This window comes from Dendrobates tinctorius, unplaced genomic scaffold (genome assembly GCF_039654945.1).
Source record: "Dendrobates tinctorius isolate UK_male_01 unplaced genomic scaffold, ASM3965494v1 ptg000196l, whole genome shotgun sequence".
NCBI classification, from domain to species: domain Eukaryota; kingdom Metazoa; phylum Chordata; class Amphibia; order Anura; family Dendrobatidae; genus Dendrobates; species Dendrobates tinctorius.
This window is the reverse complement of record NW_027361863.1, coordinates 8,647,159-8,669,331: the sequence shown is the minus strand read 5'-3', so window position 1 is coordinate 8,669,331 and position 22,173 is coordinate 8,647,159. Positions and strand designations below refer to the sequence as shown.

General features: G+C 49.1%; 1 protein-coding gene across 2 annotated transcripts in view; it reads right to left on the bottom strand.

The window, feature by feature from the left end:
- MMS19 (MMS19 homolog, cytosolic iron-sulfur assembly component) overlaps positions 1-22,173 on the bottom strand; it is a 135,136-nt gene that overhangs the window by 94,825 nt on the left and 18,138 nt on the right. For both annotated transcript variants that reach the window (XM_073552857.1, XM_073552858.1), the window contains exons 4-11: positions 18,674-18,759; positions 18,255-18,329; positions 18,111-18,180; positions 16,874-17,002; positions 16,504-16,565; positions 16,342-16,428; positions 1,983-2,057; positions 338-415 (exon numbers count right to left, since the gene is read on the bottom strand). In XM_073552857.1, the coding sequence (XP_073408958.1) occupies positions 338-415; positions 1,983-2,057; positions 16,342-16,428; positions 16,504-16,565; positions 16,874-17,002; positions 18,111-18,180; positions 18,255-18,329; positions 18,674-18,759 (662 nt within the window). The remainder of the gene's footprint in view (positions 1-337; positions 416-1,982; positions 2,058-16,341; positions 16,429-16,503; positions 16,566-16,873; positions 17,003-18,110; positions 18,181-18,254; positions 18,330-18,673; positions 18,760-22,173) is intronic.

Here is a 22,173-nt window from a genome sequence, read left to right as displayed (position 1 = left end):
GTTAATCTTTTTCAGATTATGCATAGTGTCGCCTCCTAGTGGACAGCAGCATAACACCCACGGTTCTGTGTCCCCCAATTAGGCGACAGAGTAATAGGAATAATGTCCACTTGTGCATCGTTTTTTTTTTTGTTTTTTTTTTAAACTGCTAGTGCCAAGTACTTTGATTGCTAATACTTCCACAGCTTCAGAAATTTGTTGAAAGGTTTTCTTTAAACAGCTACGATGTGAAGCAGGAATATACGTCATGAATAAGGAGAAATAATATAAATATATACGTTATAATAAATATATTATAACACATTACATAAAAACATTATATAAAAAGACGACAAACCTCTCTACGGATGGAGGACCACAGCCCAGACAGAAACTCCTTCAGGTCTTTCTGCTCGCACACCGCACACGCTGCCGACTAATCAAAAGCAAATTCATGAAGATAAGCGCGGGTCTGAGTGTCTATACACAGTCACATATATGTTATTGCATGAACTGCTGGCTACTATTTATTTTTATTTTTTAAATCCATTTTACCATTAAAATTTTGCAGTTATCACCTTCAGTGCTCGATCACTTTCCATCTGGAGTTTTCTGCTCCGTGAACTGAATGCCAGAATGACAAGTGAAGACTAGCACAGGCACAAGAAAGCAATACAACTAATAAAAGCAGCGATATGCCTGTGGAGCCCCGCGCACTCTATACGGCGCACGTTTAGAGCCCCGCGCACTCTATACGGCGCACGTTTAGAGCCCCGCGCACTCTATACGGCGCACGTTTAGAGCCCCGCGCACTCTATACGGCGCACGTTTAGAGCCCCGCGCACTCTATACTGCGCACGTTTAGAGCCCCGCGCACTCTATACTGCGCACGTTTAGAGCCCCGCGCACTCTATACTGCGCACGTTTAGAGCCCCGCGCACTCTATACTGCGCACGTTTAGAGCCCCGCGCACTCTATACTGCGCACGTTTAGAGCCCCGCGCACTCTATACTGCGCACGTTTAGAGCCCCGCGCACTCTATACTGCGCACGTTTAGAGCCCCGCGCACTCTATACTGCGCACGTTTAGAGCCCCGCGCACTCTATACTGCGCACGTTTAGAGCCCCGCGCACTCTATACTGCGCACGTTTAGAGCCCCGCGCACTCTATACTGCGCACGTTTAGAGCCCCGCGCACTCTATACTGCGCACGTTTAGAGCCCCGCGCACTCTATACTGCGCACGTTTAGAGCCCCGCGCACTCTATACTGCGCACGTTTAGAGCCCCGCGCACTCTATACTGCGCACGTTTAGAGCCCCGCGCACTCTATACTGCGCACGTTTAGAGCCCCGCGCACTCTATACTGCGCACGTTTAGAGCCCCACGCACTCTATACTGCGCACGTTTAGAGCCCCGCGCACTCTATACTGCGCACGTTTAGAGCCCCGCGCACTCTATACTGCGCACGTTTAGAGCCCCGCGCACTCTATACTGCGCACGTTTAGAGCCCCGCGCACTCTATACTGCGCACGTTTAGAGCCCCGCGCACTCTATACTGCGTACGTTTAGAGCCCCGCGCACTCTATACTGCGTACGTTTAGCGCCCCGCGCACTCCATACTGCGCACGTTTAGAGCCCCGCGCACTCTATACTGCGCAGTTTAGAGCCCCGCGCACTCTATACTGCGTACGTTTAGAGCCCCGCGCACTCTATACTGCGTACGTTTAGAGCCCCGCGCACTCTATACTGCGTACGTTTAGAGCCCCGCGCACTCTATACTGCGTACGTTTAGAGCCCCGCGCACTCTATACTGCGTACGTTTAGAGCCCCGCGTACTCTATACTGCGCAGTTTAGAGCCCCGTGCACTCTATATACTGCGTAGATTAGAGCCCCGTGCACTCTATATACTGCGTAGATTAGAGCCCCGCGCACTCTATATTGCGCAGTTTACACATTGCAGCATTGTAGCCGTGATCTCTGTTTCCCCCTCCTGCTTACTCACCAATGTTTGCAACGCATCCACTTTAGCACTCTGCACATCAGAATCCATTTTCTCAATCAGTAGTGGAATCAGAAACTGTAAAACAAGAATACCTCATCCGTTAAAAAAACCCCCACTACATCGCCTAAAAGTGTGGATGTTATTAACGTCTGCTGCTATTATACAGTGGATAAAAGAATATAGGGTGTGCCAAAATGTCATATCAATATAAATGTATGAAAGGGTGCAAAAACATTGCATGGGATAATCCATGAAAACCGTAAGAGAACAGACCAAGCAAAAAATGGTACGCACACCTAATAAATCTATGAGAAATAGATGTATGAAAAATTCTTTATTTGGAAAAACAGAACACAAAATGAAAACCAATTTAAACAAGACCCCTGCTCCATGTCCTCCCTGCCGCTTTAGCCAATTTTGGCTCTCTACAGGCATATTTTCCTGTTTTTTCATCTTCCTGACAGGAACTGGGGTGGTGGCTATTATCACACCCTCTTGGGTCTGGCAGGCCTCCAGGGCTCGGTTCACGTTTGGGACAGGTAGTGAGCAGGTACGGACTCAGACTGAAATTCAGCCCTGGCATTTAAAATCACACAGGCCCATGTTATTCCCGTCCCCAAGCACCAGATGAAATGTATTACTAATATTACCCTGGATGGAGGAAAGCAAGATTTAGTACAAGACCAATATTATTGATTCCTGTGACCTGCTGGGATAAGTGATGGATTTTTGGTGACTCTGTCCTCCGTCACAACTCTTAACAGTATGGATGTCTTGAGAACTTCATTTCTGTTAACAATGTAGCAGCCAAAGCAGCCCATGACCAGACAGGCCCTTCTGGCATTTGCCAGAATTGCCAAATGGCCAGTCCGGCCCTGGTAGTGAGTATGTGATATTCAGCACTATATCTCATCAGCCTTATTGTCCTTTACACTTCTATGCTCTTCACTTTTGCCTGCTGCATGATTTGGCAGTGGACAGAGTCCAGTTTATCTGTGGATCTTTTATGTGCACTTTCACCATCATTTGTCCACAGCTCATTTTGACAGGCTCTCATTGCTTGTAGCAATCTGATATTGGTATAGGGGGACTGTTATACCTATTTTAGGTGACATGTGGTATCTGGATTTAGGGGTGTGTTATTGGGACATTTATTGTCTTGTTTTAATTGGTTTTAATTTTGTGTTCTGTTTTTCCAAATAAAGCATTTTTTCATACATCTATTTCTCATAGCTTTATTAGGTGTGCATACCATTTTTTGCTTGGTCTGTTCTCTTACGGTTTTCATGCTGCTATTATAAATGCAAAACACACATACTCCTAAATTAACGGTGGTCAGGGGTTGTCGTCTTGGGACACACAAACCTACCTCGTCTGTGCATGTTTATTCCCCAAAAACTCCTTTAAGACAAACACCCATGGCCTCCTTTGTCCCCCAATGAAGGGAATGAGAAAATGTATATAGTCATGGCCAAAAGTTTAGAGAATGACACAAATAAGGAGATTTTTGTGTACTCACCGTAAAATCTCTTTCTCTTAGCCTCTAATTGGGGGACACAGAACCATGGGTGTTATGCTGCTGTCCACTAGGAGGCGACACTATGCATAATCTGAAAAAGATTAACTTTGGCTCCTCCTCTGCAGTATACACCCCTGGACGGCGTCAGCCTCCTCCAGTTTTGTGCAAAAGCATTAGGAGGAACGTAACCAAATAACATAACCATGCCTGTAAGAAGGCTACTATGTACGAGCTCAAAGAACAATATGAGAACCCAACCGTAAACAACGGCCCATAAGGGCAACAGGGTGGGAGCTGTGTCCCCCAATTAGAGGCTAAGAGAAAGAGATCTTACGGTGAGTACACAAAAATCTCCTTTACTATGTCGCCTCATTGGGGGACACAGAACCATGGTACGTCCCAAAGCAGTCCCTGGGTGGGAAGCAATGGACGAATAATGTGCTAGCAGGTCCCTAAATTTGGGGCACTGCCGCCTGCAGAACCAGTCTACCCAGGCTCGCATCCGCTGAGGACTGGGTATGAACACTGTAGTGTTTCGTAAACGTGTGTAGGCTAGTCCAAGTGGCCGCCTTACACACTTGTTGTGCCGAAGCCTGATGCCGAATGGCCCAGGAGGCCCCTACTGCCCGTGTAGAGTGTGCCGTGATACCGGCCGGAAGAGGGGAACTGTTAAGTCGGTAGGCCTCATGTATGGTGGACTTGATCCACCTGGCAAGGGTAGCCTTGGAAGGCGGCAGTCCCTTGCGACTACCTTCTGGAAGAATGAAGAGGGAATCAGACTTCCGGAAAGGTGCAGTCCTGTACACGTAAATCCGCAATGCTCTGACGAGGTCAAGCGTATGCAGAGCCTTCTCCACTCTATGAACTGGAACCGGGCAAAGGGAAGGCAGTGAAATCTCCTCATTGAGGTGAAAGTTGGACACAACCCTCGGAAGGAAGGATGGTACCGTGCGGAGAACCACCTTGTCCTGGTGAAAGGCTAGGAAAGGCCGTCTGCAGAAAAGTGCTGACAATTCCGACACTCTGCGCAACGAGGTGATCGCCACTAGAAAAACCACTTTCTGAGACAGAATGGAGTGTGGAACTCCTCTAAGAGGTTCGAAGGGTGGAGCTTGCAATGCTGTCAGGACCAGATTGAGGTCCCACGTATCCAGCGGACGTTTGTAGGGAGGAACCAATCGGGAAACTCCCTGGATGAAAGTCCTTACTTGCGGTTTAATAGCAATGCGCTTTTGAAAAAGGACTGAAAGCGCCGACACCTGACTCTTAAGCGAGCCTAAGGATAGCTTGGCGTCTAGGCCCGATTGAAGAAAACCTAGTACCTTCGGGAGGGAATAAGGGAGTGGGACCAAGAAAAGAAAGCTCTCCAGGTACGATAATAGATCTTGGCGGAGGCAGGCTTCCTTGCCCTGATCATAGTTGAAATGACTGCCGGTGAAAAACCTGCCTGGGTTAGAATCCAGGTTTCAAGGGCCATGCCGTCAAATTGAGAGCCCCTGAATTCTGATGGAAGAACGGACCTCGAGACAGAAGGTCGTGACGGTCGGGTAGACGCCAGGGGACGTCTGCTGTAAGTTGAACGATGTCGGCGTACCATGTACGTCTGGGCCAGTCTGGCGCGATGAGGATGGTTGGAACTCCCTCTTGCTTGATCTTCCTCACGACCCTGGAGATTAGGGGGAGGGGTGGAAAAATGTACAGGAGTCGGAACTGGGACCAGTCCTGGACCAGGGCATCCGCTCCGAGCGACCGCGGGTCGTGTGTCCTGGCCATGAAAATGGGGACCTTGTTATTGAGATGGGATGCCATTAGGTCCACCTCCGGGTTCCCCAGCGTTGACAGATCTGGTAAAAAATCTCGGGATGGAGAGACCACTCCCCCGAGTCCATTCCTTGCCTGCTGAGGAAGTCGGCTTCCCAGTTTTCTACACCCGGAATGTGGACCGCAGAAAGTACCGACCTCGTGTCTTCCGCTCAGCGGAGAATATGCGCCACTTCTCTCATCGCCTGGGCGCTGCGAGTCCCGCCTTGGTGGTTCACGTATGCCACAGCCGTGGCATTGTCCGACTGTATCCGTATGTGCGAGGCTGCAAGCAAGTGATGAAAGGCTCTCAGTGCCAAGAGGATGGCCCTGATTTCCAGAATATTGATGGGCAATGTCACTTCCCTCGGTGACCACTTGCCTTGTGCCCTGTGATGTAGGTGCACTGCCCCCCAGCCTGTCAGGCTTGCATCGGTAGTCAGGATCTTCCATTGTCCTGAGAGAAAGGGCTTCCCTCGTGTAAGCGAGGTTGGTTTGAGCCACCAATGCAGGGACGTCCTGGTTGACGACGTCAACCTCAACTCCCTGTCGAGGGAGAAGGGATTCCTGTCCCAAGATCTGAGTATGGCTAGTTGAAGGACCCTGAGGTGAAACTTGGCAAATGGCACTGCCTCTATTGCTGCTGCCATCCGGCCGAGGACTCTCATGGCAAACCGGAGAGATCGAGGAGGACTGCGAAGGAGTGCACGAACTCCCAGACGGATGGCCAGTGTCTTGTCCTTGGGAAGGAGCACCAGGCCCCTGGAGGTGTCGAATAACATTCCCAGGAATGTTAGAGTCTGACTTGGGATAGTCGACGATTTCTGTAGGTCGACTAGCCATCCCAGGCGACTCAGTGTGTCTATTGTGATTGAGACACTGACCTCGCAGTCTTTGAAAGTGGGAGACTTGATGAGGAGGTCGTCCAGGTACGGGATGACTAGAATGCCTCTTGAGTGCAGAACGTCCATGGTGGCCGCCATGACTTTGGTGAACGTTCTTGGAGCCGTGGCGAGTCCGAACGGAAGGGCGACAAACTGGTAGTGGTTTTGGTTGACCGCAAACCTGAGAAACCTTTGGTGGGCGGGAGCAATTGGTATGTGCAGATACGCATCCTGTATGTCTATGGAGGCAAGGTATTCTCCCTGCTCCAAGGATGCAATGATGGACCGGAGGGACTCCATGCGGAAATGACGGAACCGTACGTAACTGTTGAGCTGTTTTAGGTCCAGTAAGGGTCGGACGCTGCCTCCTTTCTTGGGGACTACGAACAGATTTGAGTAGAACCCTCGGAATCTCTCGTTCGCGGGAACCGGCACCACAACTCCTGCCGGCACCACAACTCCTGCTTGAAGGAGAGAGGAGACCGCTTGGTGGAAAACACGAGCCTTGTCTGGTGGTGTTGGAGGAATAGAAAGGAAGAACCGGTTCGGTGGAGCGGAAGTGAACTCTATCTTGTATCCGGAAGACATTATTTCCCTGACCCACCTGTCTTCTGTAATAGGCAGCCAGACTTGCTGGAAGAGTAAAAGTCGGCCGCCTACTGGTGGGGTGTCTTCCGGAGTTCGTGACTCATGATGAAGCGAAGTTCTGAGGTTTTCCTCCCTTGGGTTTCGCTTGGCCTGCTTTCGACTGCCAAGACCTGTCCGGTCGCTGCTGCGTCCGTGGGTTGTCCCTGCGTGGAGAGCGGTTACGGTTTGGCGCTGGGCGCGAGATGGACCAGCCTGAGGAATTCCGAAAGGATCAGAATCGCATCTGGTTTATTCGTTTAAACGTGCGTTTCGGTTTTAGTTGAGGGAGAGAGGTACTCTTACCCCCAGTGGCATTGGCTATCATTGTGTCCAACTTTTCGCCGAAAAGTCTTCCAGTAAGATACGGAAGTCGCGTGAGGGACTTCTTTGAGGCCGCATCCGCTTTCCATTCTCGCAGCCAGATGATGCATCGGATCATGATGGCGTTTGATGCTATTCCCGCTACACCTCTTGCGGAATCCAGGGCTGCATGAAGCATGTAGTCTGCTACCACTGCTACCTGGACCGCTTGGTCCAAGAGCTCGGGATTTGAAGCTTGAAGACCCTCCTGTAGTTTTTTGGCCCAAGCCAGGATGGCCTTGGTCGCCCAAACTGAAGCAAACGCAGGGCCCAGATAGGCGAAGGCCGCTTCGAAAATAGAACGAGCCATGCGTTCTACTTGCCGGTCTGCTGCGTCCCTGAGGGTTGAGCTATCTGGCAGAGAGAGTAAGGTCTGCGCTGCTAGCCTAGAAACCGGGGGGTCCACTTCAGGTGGATCTGTCCATTGTTTGGTGTCTGTCTGTGGGAAGGGGTACTTCGCTTCCAAATATTTGCGATTAGCAAATTTTTTCTCAGGCTGCGCAAACTGTTTGGTAAGTATTTTCTCAAACTCATGGTGATTAGGGAAGACCTTAGGTGGTTTCTGAACACTTTCGAAGCAAATCCTATGTTCTGGGACTTCTGGGGCCGACTCTGGAATTTTTAGCACCCGATGAATGGCAGAGATTATGTCCTCAACTAGCGCTGTATTGCTAGGGGGAGAAGGTACCACGGACCTCTCCGTTTCGTTATCTGAGCCGGAGTCACAGATGCCCTCCGAATCCTGTGCCTCGCTAAGGTGATCCCTGGAGGGCGACCTGGGGCGGGGGTCTTCTGTGGTGGGGGATCTCTGTGGTAAATTCCACTGTCTGTCTGTGACAGGGGACTGCCTAGGAGACCTGGAATGACGCTGTCTCTCCCTGGGGGGGGTTGACTCAGGTGATCGTGACCTGTGGGTCCGCTTACGTCTGTGAGTGTCGGAAACAGCATGTTCCTGAGACAAGCTGTCCGTTTGCTGTGTAACGTCCATAGCCGGGGCCCGACTCTGCAGAGCTTGCAGCAATGTGGCAGTTAGGTCGTCTATGAACTATGTCATAGACTGTGACATCTGAGTTGCCCATTCCGGCGTGGCCTCTGACACTGAAGCGTCAGTAGGGACTCCCTGGGGTTCTGACCCAGAGTTCTGGATGCAGTCCCGGCAGTGCGGATACGTGCTGCCACTAGGGAGCGTGGCTTTGCAGACTGTGCAGAATGCATAGAAACATTCCTGCCTGGTTTTCTTCCTTGAGCCCGGCATAGTGCACAGAGGCTGGCTATCAGGGATCGTACAGGGGTGGCTACGCAGAGGGAACCCACAGAGAGCCTTCTAGGAAGTATGGATTCACAGCTGAGTAATGAGAACCCAGCTGTGAGCTTACCCCACCGGTGTGCCCCTAGGTCCAGCGCCGACAGATCCCAGTTCTGTGCCCCCCGGAGACCGCTGTGATGCTCCTCTCCTGGTTCTCATCCAAAAAAAAAAAAAAAAAAAAAAAAAAAAAATGGCCACCGGGACTCTGAGGAGAGGGAGGAGGGGGCAGCTGAAAAGGGCGCGCTGGGCTGTGTAAAAACGCGCCCTTTCTTCCTCAATCCGCCCCTTCTATGACACTCCAGCGTGTCATTTTAGTCATCCGGGGGGCGGGGAAAAGGCGGCGGCTTCGGCTAGGCCGAAGCTGCGGTCTAAATTAGAGGCCTGATGCCCAGGAGGGCTCCGGAGCGGCGCGGTAGTTCGGGGGGGGGGGGGGGGGGGGGGGCGGATTTGTACCAAACCCCCCCAGAATGGTCGACTGGATAGCGGTGGGGGTAGCAGGGGGAAGCGGTTCTTGTATGGGGGGCCCCTGGAGCGCTATGGAGCCGCTGCTGCGGCAGAGACAGGGACGCAGAAAAGCCCTGTCTCTGCTGTGCCATGCCAGTCCGCACCCTCCCCCGGCCCCAACAGGATCCCTCAGCTGGTCTGGGGTCCCTGGAAGCTGCGGAATGATGCCTATTCTCCGACCCTACCTGAGGCGTCTCAACCTAATGCCCCCTGCGGGGGATTAGGGAGGGTGCGTCTGTCACCGTCAGGGGGTCTTCATCCTCGCCTCAACCCAGACCCCAAAGGGGTTGGGGAAGGAGGGGGGGACTCAACTTCGGACCAGTACCCGCAGGACTGGGGAAGGAGCGACATGGGGAATAGCCATCTCAACTTCAACCGGGCACCCCTAAAAAGGGGGCCAAGGAAGGAGCCATGTCGGGAGACTCGCTGGAGACCCACTTTTCTTCATCTGTTCCCCCCCAATGAGGCGACAGAGTAATTATATTTTCACATGATCTGCTGCCCTCTGGTTTTTATGTGTGTTTGTCAGATGTTTTTATCACATACAGAAATATAATTGCAATCATATTATGAGTAACAAAAGGTTATATTGACAGTTAGAATGAGTTAATGCAGCAAGTCAATATTTGCAGTGTTGACCCTTCTTCTTCAGGACCTCAGCAAATCTCCCTGTCATGCTCTCAATCAACTTCTGGATCAAATCCTGACTGATAGCAGTCCATTCTTGCAAAATCAATGCTTTTATTTTGTCTGAATTTGAAGGTTTTTGTTTGTCCACCCGTCTCTTGATGATTGACCACAAGTTCTCAATGGGATTAAGATCTGGGGAGTTTCCAGGCCATGGTCCCAAAATCTCTATGTTTTGTTCCCTGAGCCATTTAGTTATCACCTTTGCTTTATGGCAAGGTGCTCCATCATGTTGAAAAGCCGGATTACTTACCGGTAATGCTCTTTTAATGAGTCCACGACAGCACCCACTGGAGGTATCGGATCCGCCCATTTGGAACAGGAAACCCTACAGGAAAGATAAAAGGGGCGGTCCGCCTTTCCTCCTCAGTTTTTCGTTTCAGAGTACCAGAAGGACCGCCAAGGATTAGGCAATGTTCTCTTATTTTAACATCTTTCTTATCCATTATTTGGTTAATATACTTTAACTATTGATATCCTTAGGGGGGGAAGTGAACGGGTGCTGTCGTGGACTCATTAAAAGAGCATTACCGGTAAGTAATCCGGCTTTTTACTCTTCGCCACGACAGCACCCACTGGAGAGATTCCAGAGACCATCACCTGGGTGGGACCACCGTGCCAAGGATAGTCCTGCCAAAGCTTAAGTCAGAGGTTGATGAAAGATCAAGTCTGTAGTGGTTATAGAAGGTAGAAGGGGATGACCAAACTGCCGCCTTACATATAGTTTCAATCGGAACATCTCCCTTTTCCGCCCAAGAGGTTGCCATTGCCCTGGTGGAATGCGCCCTGATGTTCCCTGGAGGATCTTCGTTTTTTGCGGAGTAGGCTAAACGAATGGCCTCTCTGATCCACCGGGAAATGGTGCTCTTCGTGACTCCATACCCCTTCTTACAGCCCTGAAATGAAACAAATAGGGCCCTACTCTGCCTCCAACTGTTGGACCTCTCAATACATTTTAGGACAGTTCTTTTGACGTCCAGAGTATGGAACTTCTGCTCTTCCGGAGTAGAGGGATTTTTATAGAAGGTTGGGAGGAGTATCTCCTGAGATCTATGGTATTTTGTTGCCACTTTTGGCAGGTAGGCAGGGTCTGGTTTTAATACCAATCTGTCTTGGTATTCTTGGAAAAAAGGTGGATCTATTGACAAGGCCTGAATATCACCCACTCTTCTAGCTGAGGTCAGTGATACTAAGAGGGCCATTTTAAGTGCTAAGTATTTGAAGGGTATTGTGTCGATCGGCTCAAAGGGGTCTACCGTTAGGGCGTCTAAGACCAGATTTAGATCCCATGTAGGGACGGAGGGTATGTGGATTGGAGCTATTCGTTCACATGCTGTAATGAAACGAGTTATCCACTTGTTGCCTGCTATATTATGGCCATATAGTGCTCCTAATGCCGATATTTGTACTCTTAGTGTATTTACTGCTAAGCCTAAGTCTTTCCCCTTCTGCAGAAATTCCAAGATTGGGATTATCGGAACTTCTGCTGTATGAGGTACTGTATGGAATTGAAGAAATTTTTTCCATATTCTAGTGTAAATTTGGGTTGTGGACTGTTTTCTACTTTGTAGTAGTGTAGTAATTAAGGACTCCGAGAATCCTCTTGTCCTCAATAACTGCCTCTCAAATTCCACGCCGTCAAGTGCAAGCTGAGCACTTGAGGGTGGAAAAAGGGGCCTTGGGAGAGTAGATTGGCAGTCGGAAGGATCCAAGGATCTGTTATTGACATAATCTGCAGCCACGAAAACCACGGTCTTTTTGGCCAGAACGGTGCTATTAAGATTATTCTTGCTTTGTCTTCTCTGATCTTCCGAATTACTTGAGGTAGGAGGATCAATGGAGGGAACGCATACGCCAGGTTGAAATTCCATGGAGCTAGAAAGGCGTCCAGTATGTCTGGGTGATCTGACGGAGATAGGGAGGCAAATGTTTTTATCTGCCTGTTCTCCTATGTGGCGAAAAGGTCCACCTCGGGTTGTCCCCATGAGGCTACTATGTCCCTGAAGACCTTCCGATTGAGGCACCACTCTCCTTGTCGTAGAGTGTGTCGGCTTAGGAAGTCTGCCTTTTGATTGCTCTCGCCTCTGATATGAAGGGCCGAGAGGGACAAAAAATAGTTTTCTGCTAAGTTTAAAATTCTTGCCGCTGAAGACATCAGAGTCTCTGATCGAGTTCCTCCTTGTCTGTTTATATATGCCACTGTGGTGGTGTTGTCCGACAGGATCCTTACATGCTTCTGTTGGAGCTGCGGAAGGAAGTTGTATAGAGCATAGAACACTGCAGTCAGTTCTTTTAAATTAGATGAGTAATCGCATTCCTCTTTTCTCCACCTTCCCTGACGAAACCCATTCTCCATGTGGGCTCCCCAGCCCTGGGGACTGGCATCGGTGGTTACGATACAGGATGGAACTATAACCCATGGAACTCCTGAACATAAATGGTTATCGTCTAACCACCACTCTAGGGAAGTCAAGACTTCTTGTGACAGGGTTATTTTGCTCTGCAAATGACCACTATATCGCTTATCCTCTTGGAGGATCTGGTGTTGTAGCGTACGGACATGGTACTGGGCCCACCGGACTGCCGGGGTGCAAGAATTTAGTGATCCTAATAGTGACATTGCTTCTCTCAAGGATACACGTGGTTTATCTATAGCTGCTTGTATTTTTTGTTTTGTGAGGGTGATTTTTACCTGATGTAGTAGACATCTCTGGGTCAAGGAATCTAGTTGAAATCCTAGAAATGTCTGGAGAGATTGCGGATCGAGTCTGGACTTTTGGATATTGATAATCCAGCCAAGGCTCTGAAAAGAGGAGATTGCGTCAGTTACGCGTTCAGTACATTGTTTGACTGAATTCCCAATTATTAGGAAGTCGTCTAGATATGGCACAATTAGTGTGTCTTTTTGGCGAAGGTAGGCCATCACTTCTGCCATCACCTTGGTAAATATTCTTGGTGCCGTGGAAAGCCCGAAGGGCATTGCCGCGTATTGGAAATGACGAATCCTTCCCTCGACTTCCACTGCGACTCTTAGGTATTTCTGGAATCTGTTGTGTATAGGGAGATGATAATAAGCATCTTTTAAATCAATCCCTGCCATTACGCAATTTGGGAAAAGAAGCTTTATAATGGATCTAATTGATTCCATTTTGAAATTATAATTTTTTATAAATGAATTTAGCTTCTTTAAATTAATAATGGTTCTAAACGTACCGTCTGGTTTAGGCACCAAAAACAGGGGAGAGTAAAAGCCTCTACCCTGTTGTTCCTCAGGGACGTCAACTAAAACTTTTTTAGCTAGTAGGACTCGAATCTCGTCTTCGAGAGCCTTTTGCTGAAGTGAGGAATTAAGGCGAGTTATAACAAAGAACTCATAAGGGATCCGAAGGAATTCAATCTTTATTCCTTCCTTGATTATGTTCAAAATCCATGGGTTTAACGTAATTTGTTCCCACTTGGTAAAAAAAAATTTTAATCTACCCCCAACTGGTGGGTCTAAACTCTTAATTTTTATCTCTCCTATATGTTGGCCCTCTGAAGATGGTACCCTTCTGCTTTTCGTCTTTCGTGGCCCATCTGTTCGTTCTGTCCGATTGCCTTCTTCTCCCGAATGGCCGTCTTTTAAAGGTTTTCCTATAAAACGGAATGGGAGAATCACTGAAGGCCTTTTTCCTTTCTTTTGCCTTGGCGAGAATTTCGTCTAAGGCTTTTCCAAAGAGGAACTCACCCTCGCATGGGGTTGCACTAATTTTAGATTTTGATTGTGCATCCCCTTTCCAGCTCTTTATCCACAGCGCGCGTCTGGCGTTATTCACCAGGGCTGCCGACCTCGCTGCCAGTCTTAGGGTGTCCGCTGAAGCGTCTGCCATAAAGGCAGCTGCACCTCTTATCAACGGGATGGCTGCACGCAGTTTCTCCCTTGACACTCTTTGCTCAATCTGCTGGTCTAATTGATCTAGCCATACCAGCATTGATCTAGCAGTACATGTGCTGGCTATTGCGGGTTTGAATACCCCGGTGGTGGATTCCCAGGACCTTTTGAGCGAAGATTCAGCCTTTCGGTCTAATGGGTCTGCTAACAATCCTGCGTCCTCGACCGGGATCGAGGTCTGTTTGGAAGTGGAGGATATGACGGCATCCACCTTTGGTACTTTAGTCCATTTTAATAGATCTTCATCAGTGAACGGGTATTTCCGTTTTGAAGCTGATGGGAGAAAACCCCTCTGGTCGTGTTTCTCCCACTCTCTTTTGATGAGGTCCTTAATTGCCGGTATCACCGGAAATGATCTCCTCTTTTTCTCTGCCAATCCCGCAAACAATGTCCTGCGCGGTTTGGGCTCCCCTTTCTTCTTCACATCCCATAGTATTTCTAACCGCTTTTAGAAGGTTATCTACGCTGTCCAGTGGAAAACATGCGCGTCCTTCCATCTCCGAGGATGACGATGAGGACGAGGATGCGGAGCCTGAGTTTAACTCCTGTTCTTCCTCTGACTCTGAACTAACAATGACCTGTTTCTTATGACTGGACTCTGCGGGAGTGCTGGCGCGGTTGATGGCTTGTATTTCCTCCCTAATTATGGCTCGGATATCTTTGGAAGATATCGTCGACCCCTGCCTGGTCTCTTTCATGCATTGTTTGCAGAGTTTTTTGGGGTAGGAGTCAGGGAGAGGATCTGAACATAATGCGCATTCTTTATGTTTAGTTTTTTCTTTTTTCTTTGACTGAAGTGAGAGGTCAAAGGTAAAGAGAGAGGGGGGGGGAGGGAGGAGGTTAGCTTAATAGGTAGAGTATATACTTTGCACACTCACCCAGTGAAGCTTAATACCGGGTCGGATGGCTGAGACGGTCTGGATCGGGTATCTGCTGCCTCGCTCCTGCGGGCAGTCTCTGTCCTGGCGCTGCGGTCCCTGGTGGAGTTGCCCCCAGCTGAATCCCCTGCTGGGGTTTGCGACTCTGCGGGGGACGACATGGTTCCAACGATGCAGCGCTGTTTTATCTTTCTTCTTGTCGTGCCCCCGGAAGTCGCCCTGTCACAGGGCGCATGCGCCGCGTCATCGCCATCCTACCCCGGAAGTTCAACCATTACTTCCGGGGTATAGGAGCGTCGGGGGCCGGCCGGCTTCCGCGCCACCGCTACTCACACGCGCGGCTCGCGTGCTCATGGCCTCACCTCCACGCTATATCCCCACCGATTGGGGGGGGGGATCCCCCGGATGCCGGCCCGGCCCGCTCCCTGGTAAGACCGGGCGGCCCTCCCCGGACCCGGTCATTACCACTGTGCCACCAGACGAGGGGGGGAGCCGTCAAACGGAATCTCCCCCGACGCTGCTTCCGGACCGCAGCCCCTGCCGTTCCCGAGGAGACCGCACAGGCGGATGCATGGCCCGGGTAAGATCCTGCAGGATCCTGCTCCATTTGGAACAGGAAACCAAAACTGAGGAGGAAAGGCGGACCGCCCCTTTTATCTTTCCTGTAGGGTTTCCTGTTCCAAATGGGCGGATCCGATACCTCCAGTGGGTGCTGTCGTGGCGAAGAGTAAAAAAGGCATTGTTGATCGCCAAACTGCTCTTGGACCATTGGGAGAAGTTGCTCTTGGAGGACATTCTGGTACCATTCTTTATTCATGGCTGTGTTTTTAGGCAAGACTGAGAGAGAGCCCATTTCCTTGGCTGAGAAGCCACCCCACACATGAATGGTTTCAGGATGCTTGACAGTTGGCATGAGACAAGACTGGTGGTAGCGCTCACCTGGTCTTCTCTGAATAAGCCGTTTTCCAGATGTCCCAAACAATCGAAAAGGGGATTCATCAGAGAAAATGACTTTACCCCAGTCCTCAGCAGTCCACTCCCTGTACCTCTTGCAGAATATCAGTCTGTCCATGATGTTTTTTCTGGAGAGAAGTGGCTTCTTTGCTGCCCTCCTTGAGACCAGGCCTTGCTCCAAGAGTCTCCGCCTCACAGTGCATGCAGATGCATTCACACCTGCCTGCTGCCATTCCTGAGTAAGCTCTGCACTGCTGGTAGCCCGATCCCGCAGCTGAAACACTTTTAAGAGACTGTCCTGGCGCTTGCTGGTCTTTCTTGGGCGCCCTGGAGCCTTTTTGGCAACAAGGGAACCTCTCTCCTTGAAGTTCTTGATGATGCGATAGATTGTTGACTGAGGTGCAATCTTTTTAGCTGCGATACTCTTCCGTTAGGCCATTTTTGTGCAGTGCAAAGATGACTGCACGTGTTTCTTTAGAGATAACCATGGTTAACAGAAGAGAAACAATGATGCCAAGCACCAGCCTCCTTTTAAAGTGTCCAGTGGTGTCATTCTTACTTAATCATGACAGATTGATCTCCAGCCCTGTCCTCATCAACACCCACACCTGTGTTAATGGAGCAATCACTGAAACGATGTTAGCTGGTCCTTTTAAGGCAGGGCTGCAATGATGTCGAAATGTGTTTTGGGGGATAAAGTTCATTTTCTAGGCAAATATTGACTTTGCAAGTAATTGCTGTTAAGCTGATCACTCTTTATAACATTCTGGAGTATATGCAAATTGCCATTAGAAAAAATGAAGCAGTAGACTTTGTAAAAATTAATATGTGTGTCATTCTCTAAACTTTTGGCCATGACTGTAATATGTGCGCTCATTAGCAAAGTAATATCAAAACTAAAGAACTCACCTCTGCAAAACGAGGCGTAGCGGAGAGCACGGCTCGTAGGCCCAGTGTCAGGTCTTCCCTGGTAATCCCGTGTGGATCATTTGGCGGCTGCAGAAAAAGCAAATATGTAACGGGAGGATTGCAAAAGTAACGTGGAAGTAAAATGAAGCAGGAGAAACTCACAGGGGTGAAGTCAATGGGGAAATAACAGGACGTCACTTCAAATAACTCTTCCACAAACGGACCTGGCAAAAAAAAAAAACAAACAATATAATTTATATGCACTGAAAAAAAAGGTGAAGGAAAAAAAAAGGGTTTCATTTGTAGCACGCCCCGTTGCTCTTATTAGCCTATATTATGGCGTATGGGCATCACTGTTGGGGGCTGTTTGCAATGAGACGCTGCAAAACCTGTCTTCCAATCTGGAGGAATCAGCCCCACTATCTCCTATACTTAGTTCATAGATGGAGGAACGGCCTTAAGTCAAGGGGGTTGACTTACAAGTAGCCCAAAGCCTCCTCAGGCCACTGTCCCATACTGGATGTTACCTTACCGAGGCTGTAGTTTTTCGTAATGATATTCTGCACGATCTGGAAAGCCACCAGGAGATTCCTTGGATCCTTTTCTCCATCCATCACCTGAATGAACCCAAATGTGAAATCGGCTCCAAGACTCTTGAGTTCTGTGGAGAAATAAGTAAAGGATTTATCCTGACATCAGATATAGCCTGGCCATCTAATATGTAAAGGTGGGCGTTAGGAGGTCAAAATTTACACCAACCAGAATGTTTGTGTTTTGGTATTGCATAGGTTTGTACAGCCATTAGCTTTAGCTCGTAAAATCGATATATTTTTTGACTAGTTACAACTTCTTGTCCAAGGTGACCGAAAAGAGGTTGTCCAATGCCAAGATAGTTAAATTCACCTTCCCACCTGTTTGGTTGCCATCTATCTCTACCCTTTTCTGGCTTTATGAAGTCAGAGCTGTCAAACAAAGAAGAGGGGGAGGTGGAGATAGAGGGAAAACAATCAGGTGGGAAGGTGGATTTAAATGTTTGGCCCCACTGTGAATCACCGAGCGGTGGGACTTAGTTTGAACATTCGTTCTGTGCTGACAGTCACTTCAAGCTATTGTGGGGGTGTGTCCTTTTTCTGCTGTGTTGCTGCCTGCTTATGATTGGCTAGTATCATACAGGGACGAGAAGTACATGCACCCCCAGTGAAAACAGTCTGATAACACCCACTTGAGTTAACTCATTACATGCCAAACACTTTGATTGCTAATATCTAGACCAGTGGTTCCCAAACTCCAGTCCTCGCGGACCCCACTAGGTCATGTTTTCAGGATTTCCATAGTGTTACACATGTGAGAGAATTCCTGATGCCTTGATGATACTTCCATCACCTGTGAAATACTAAGGAAATCCTGAAAACATGACCTGTTGGGGTCCGCGAAGACTGGAGTTTGTGAACCACTGATCTAGACAATGGAGAGATGAAAATGGATAAAAATAAAAACCAGACATTTTATTGCGTTCTGCAGCCACTATGACGTCAGTGTCCAAATCAACATGAAAAATTTGGTTAATGGTCTGCTTTAGAAAGGATAAACACTACACAAGTGCAGTATTTTGCAAAAACGTGGAGGACAAGCGGACTGTCCCACCAGTGCCAGAACCAAGCAAATAATGAGCACATACAGTTATACATGCATAGCAAACAGCATTGTTTTCTTGAGAAAAACAAAAACAATGTCTGGCCTGAGGATGAAAGAACAACTAATCTCAATACCTTCTTCCCGGTTGTTCATAAAATTGGTGATGATCATATAGACGGTATGACGGTCGAGCTGCAGTAAAGACTGGAAGACAAACGAGAAAGGGTTTAGCAGCGGTCATATGTAAGACACCGTACAAGTAAATAGTAGATATTCACCTGAACGTGGACTTCCTGGAATATAGATTTCAGCACTGACACGGCTAGGTCGGGAGGGAAGACCATGGACGTGCTCTGCCAAAGAAAAAGACAGACTGGTGGTGGCATATAAACGTCTGTGTTCCCCGAGCTATATAGAGAAACGACTGTTCGTTGCCACCTGTACATACAAGCCGTCGATCAAACTGCTTGTCATTTGGTCAAACCTTCACACGGGTTAATAAATCATTGCTGATGGCAGCCCCATGTAAAGAGGGGATATGCTGCCTGGGGACTGAACCATCATATTAGTGATTGTATTGTCGCCATGTGGCTGGGCCGTAAACGAGCGCCAATCAACACTCATTTATGGTGGGAAATCTGTGTCAACTCCTCTGCTGGCATGGGAAAAAAAAAAGATGGCACCAGAGCAGACTTACCAGCGCCTTGAGTCCTTGGAGGACATGCGGTGTAATGACGTGGTGATCCTTCAGTCTGTTTACATAAAACACAACCAGGACTTCCACTATTAAAAAAAACACAGGCAGAAAAAACAGTTGCACTCATATTGACCTGCATCAGAGCTGCATACACTAAAAAGATAGGAGACTTTTTTAACCTCTTCACGCTCAATGACGGATACATCCATCATGCAGTGGGCCATGTTGGGTGGAGCGGGCATTGGCCAGGTGTCGGCTGTGATATATATAGCCAGCATCTACCTTTAACAGCAGCAACCAGAGATTAAGTCCGATAACTGCTGTTAATCATTTATATGATGCTGTCAATATTTTTTTGTCCGTCACCCATCCAATAACAAAAATTCAATAAAAAAAAAAGTTATCAAAACATTACATGTATCCAAAATTGGTGACAGCTTGACAAGCAAGAAAATAAGACCTCACCCAGCTCCATCAATAGTTTAAAAAAAGAGGGATTTTTGGTTCTTACCGTAAAATCTCTTTCTTGGAGCCTTCATTGGGGGACACAGATTACCATGGGTGTATGCTGCTGCTGCTAGGAGGCTGACACTATGCAAAATAAGAAAACTTAGCTCCTCCCCGGCAGTATACACCCACCGACAGGCAGGAAGTACCTCAGTTGGTGAAAAAGCAGTAGGAGAAGAACAACAACTCTTAACATGTACCAACCCAACAAGGGGCTCGTAGGCCCAACACGGTACCACTTAAACAGGGAGGGTGCTGTGTCCCCCAATGAAGGCTCCAAGAAAGATTTTACGTTAAGAACCAAAAATCCCTCTTTCTTTATCGCTTCATTGGGGGACACAGATTACCATGGGACGTCCCAAAGCAGTCCCAAGGGTGGGAAAAGCACTTAGGGAACGAGAAGGAAGGACTTAGGTCGGTCGGTGTGCTACCGCCGCCTGCAGAACCTTCCTACCCAAGCCTGCATCAGACGAGGCCTGGGTATGAACTTTGTAGAACCTCGCAAAAGTGTGCAAGGACGACCAGGTTGCGGCCTTGCAAAGTTGTAAAGCCGAAGCATGGTGTCGGACAGCCCAAGAAGCTCGGGTGGAGTGAGCTCTTACTCCCGGAGGGGGCAGTTTTTTCTGAACGCGGTAAGCTTCCAGTATAGTAGAACGAATCCAGCGAGCTATTGTGGATTTGGATGCCGGGAGCCCTTTCCGGCGACCTTCAGAGATGACAAGCAGGGAATCGGATTGACGAAAGGAAGAGGTCCTGGTAAGATAGCCACGCAAGGCTCTCACTACATCCAATTTGTGGAGTGACTTTTCCAGCCGGTGGACAGGCGAAGGGCAAAAGGAGGGGAGGAAGATGTCCTCATTGATGTGGAAGGAAGGAAATACCACCTTTGGAAGGAAGGAGGGAACGGGCCTGAGAACGACCTAATCCTGATGAAGGATTAGGTACGGGGAACGACAGGATAAAGCCGCCAGCTCCGAAACTCTAATGGATGTAATGGCAATCAGAAAAGTCACCTTCCATGAGAGAAGGGAAAGAGTGATGTCCTGGATAGGCTCTAAAGGCGCACTTTGGAGAGCGCCGAGAACGAGATTAAGATCCCACGGATCTATCGGAGAATGGTGAGGAGGGGCAACTCCCTGGATAAAGGTCTTGACTTGAGGCAAGGGGGCCAGATCCCTCTGGAAAAGAATTGACAGAGCTGAAACCTGGCGTTTGAGAGTACTGAGGGACAGGCCTGCATCTAGGCCAGATTGGAGGAAACCAAGTATGGATGGAATAGAGAACGACATTGGAAAAACATTGTTGTCGTCGCACCAACGGAAAAATGCCTTCCAGTATCTATGGTAAATGTGGGAGGAGGCTGGTTTTCTAGCTCTAATCATGGTCTGAACGACATGGTTGGAAAAACTTGATGGTCTTAGAATCGCGGCCTCAACAGCAATGCCGTTAAACTCAGAGACTGAGAACTCTGGTGGTAAAGGGGGCCTTGTGAGAGAAGATCCGGACGGTCTGGAAGTCTCCAGGGGACGTCCGAAAGCATGTTCACCAGCTACGCATACCAAGGACATCTTGGCCAGTCTGGGGCTACCAGAATTACTGGGATGCCTTCTGATTTTATTTTCTTGACCACCCTTGGGATCAAGGCCAGTAGGAGGAAACAAGTAAGGAAGTCGGACCTGAGACCACGGGATTACCAGAGCGTCGCAACCGACTGCCAGATGGTCCCTGGACCTGGCTACGAAGCGTGGAACTTTGTAGTTCATCCGAGACGCCATGAGGTCGACGTCTGGAGTGCCCCAATGCTGGCATATCTGATTGAAGACCGTGGGGTGTAGAGACCATTCGCCTGATGCTAGGCCCTGGCGACTTAGGAAGTCGGCTTCCCAATTTTCCACCCCTGGGATGTGAACGGCGGAGATTGCCGGAATGTACCGCTCTGCCCAACGCAGAATCTTTGCTACCTCTGCCATTACCTGTCTGCTGTGAGTACCGCCTTGGTGGTTTATGTACGCCACATCTGTTGCGTTGTCTGATTGAATGCGGACTGGTTTGCCTGCGAGGAGAGGCTGCCAGTTGAGGAGAGCGAGGAAGATTGCTCTGATTTCCAGAAGGTTGATGGGAAGAAGAGTCTCCTGGGCGTTCCAGCGCCCCTGGACCATTTTCCGATGGAAAACCGCTCCCCACCCGAGAAGACTGGCATCTGTGGTGATGACTTGCCACTGAAGAGGAAGAAAGGACCTCTCTTGCAGGACTGATGAAGGTATTGTCCACCAAGTCAAGGATTGCCTTACTCTGAGAGGCAGGTGTATGGGGCGGTCCAGAGAAACTGAGGTCTTGTCCCAGGCTGAAAGGAAGGACAGCTGGAGGGGACGAGTGTGTAATTGTGCAAAAGGCACTGCTTCCATGGAAGCTATCATTTTCCCCAGGACCCTCATGCAGGACCGAAGGGGAATGGGCCCTGTCCGCTTTAGGGATCGAATACCCTTGCAAAGAGCTGAAAATTTGTCCCTCGGAAGGAACACACGGGCTAGGTTCGTGTCGAAATCCATGCCCAGGAATATCAGACGCTGAGTCGGGAGCAGGGTGGACTTCTCCCTGTTGATTATCCAGCCGAGACCGGTGAGAGTATCCAGAGTGATCTGAAGACTTTGAAGACAGTCTCGGTGAGACGGGCCCTTGATCAACAGATCGTCCAGATAAGGGATTATAAGGATCCCCTTGGAGCAAAGAATGGCCATGACGGCTGCCATGACCTTCGTAAAGACTCGGGGAGCCGAGGCTAGGCCGAAAGGAAGGGACGTGAATTGATAGTGATTCTCCTGAATCGCAAAACTAAGAAATCTCTGATGTTGCCAACAAACAGGGATGTGGAGATAGGCATCCTGTATGTCCACAGAGCAGAGAAACTCTCCGGGTTCCATCGAGGCGATCACCAAGCGCAGAGACTCCATTTTGAAGTGGAGGATCCGCACGTGGCGATTGAGTAGTTTGAG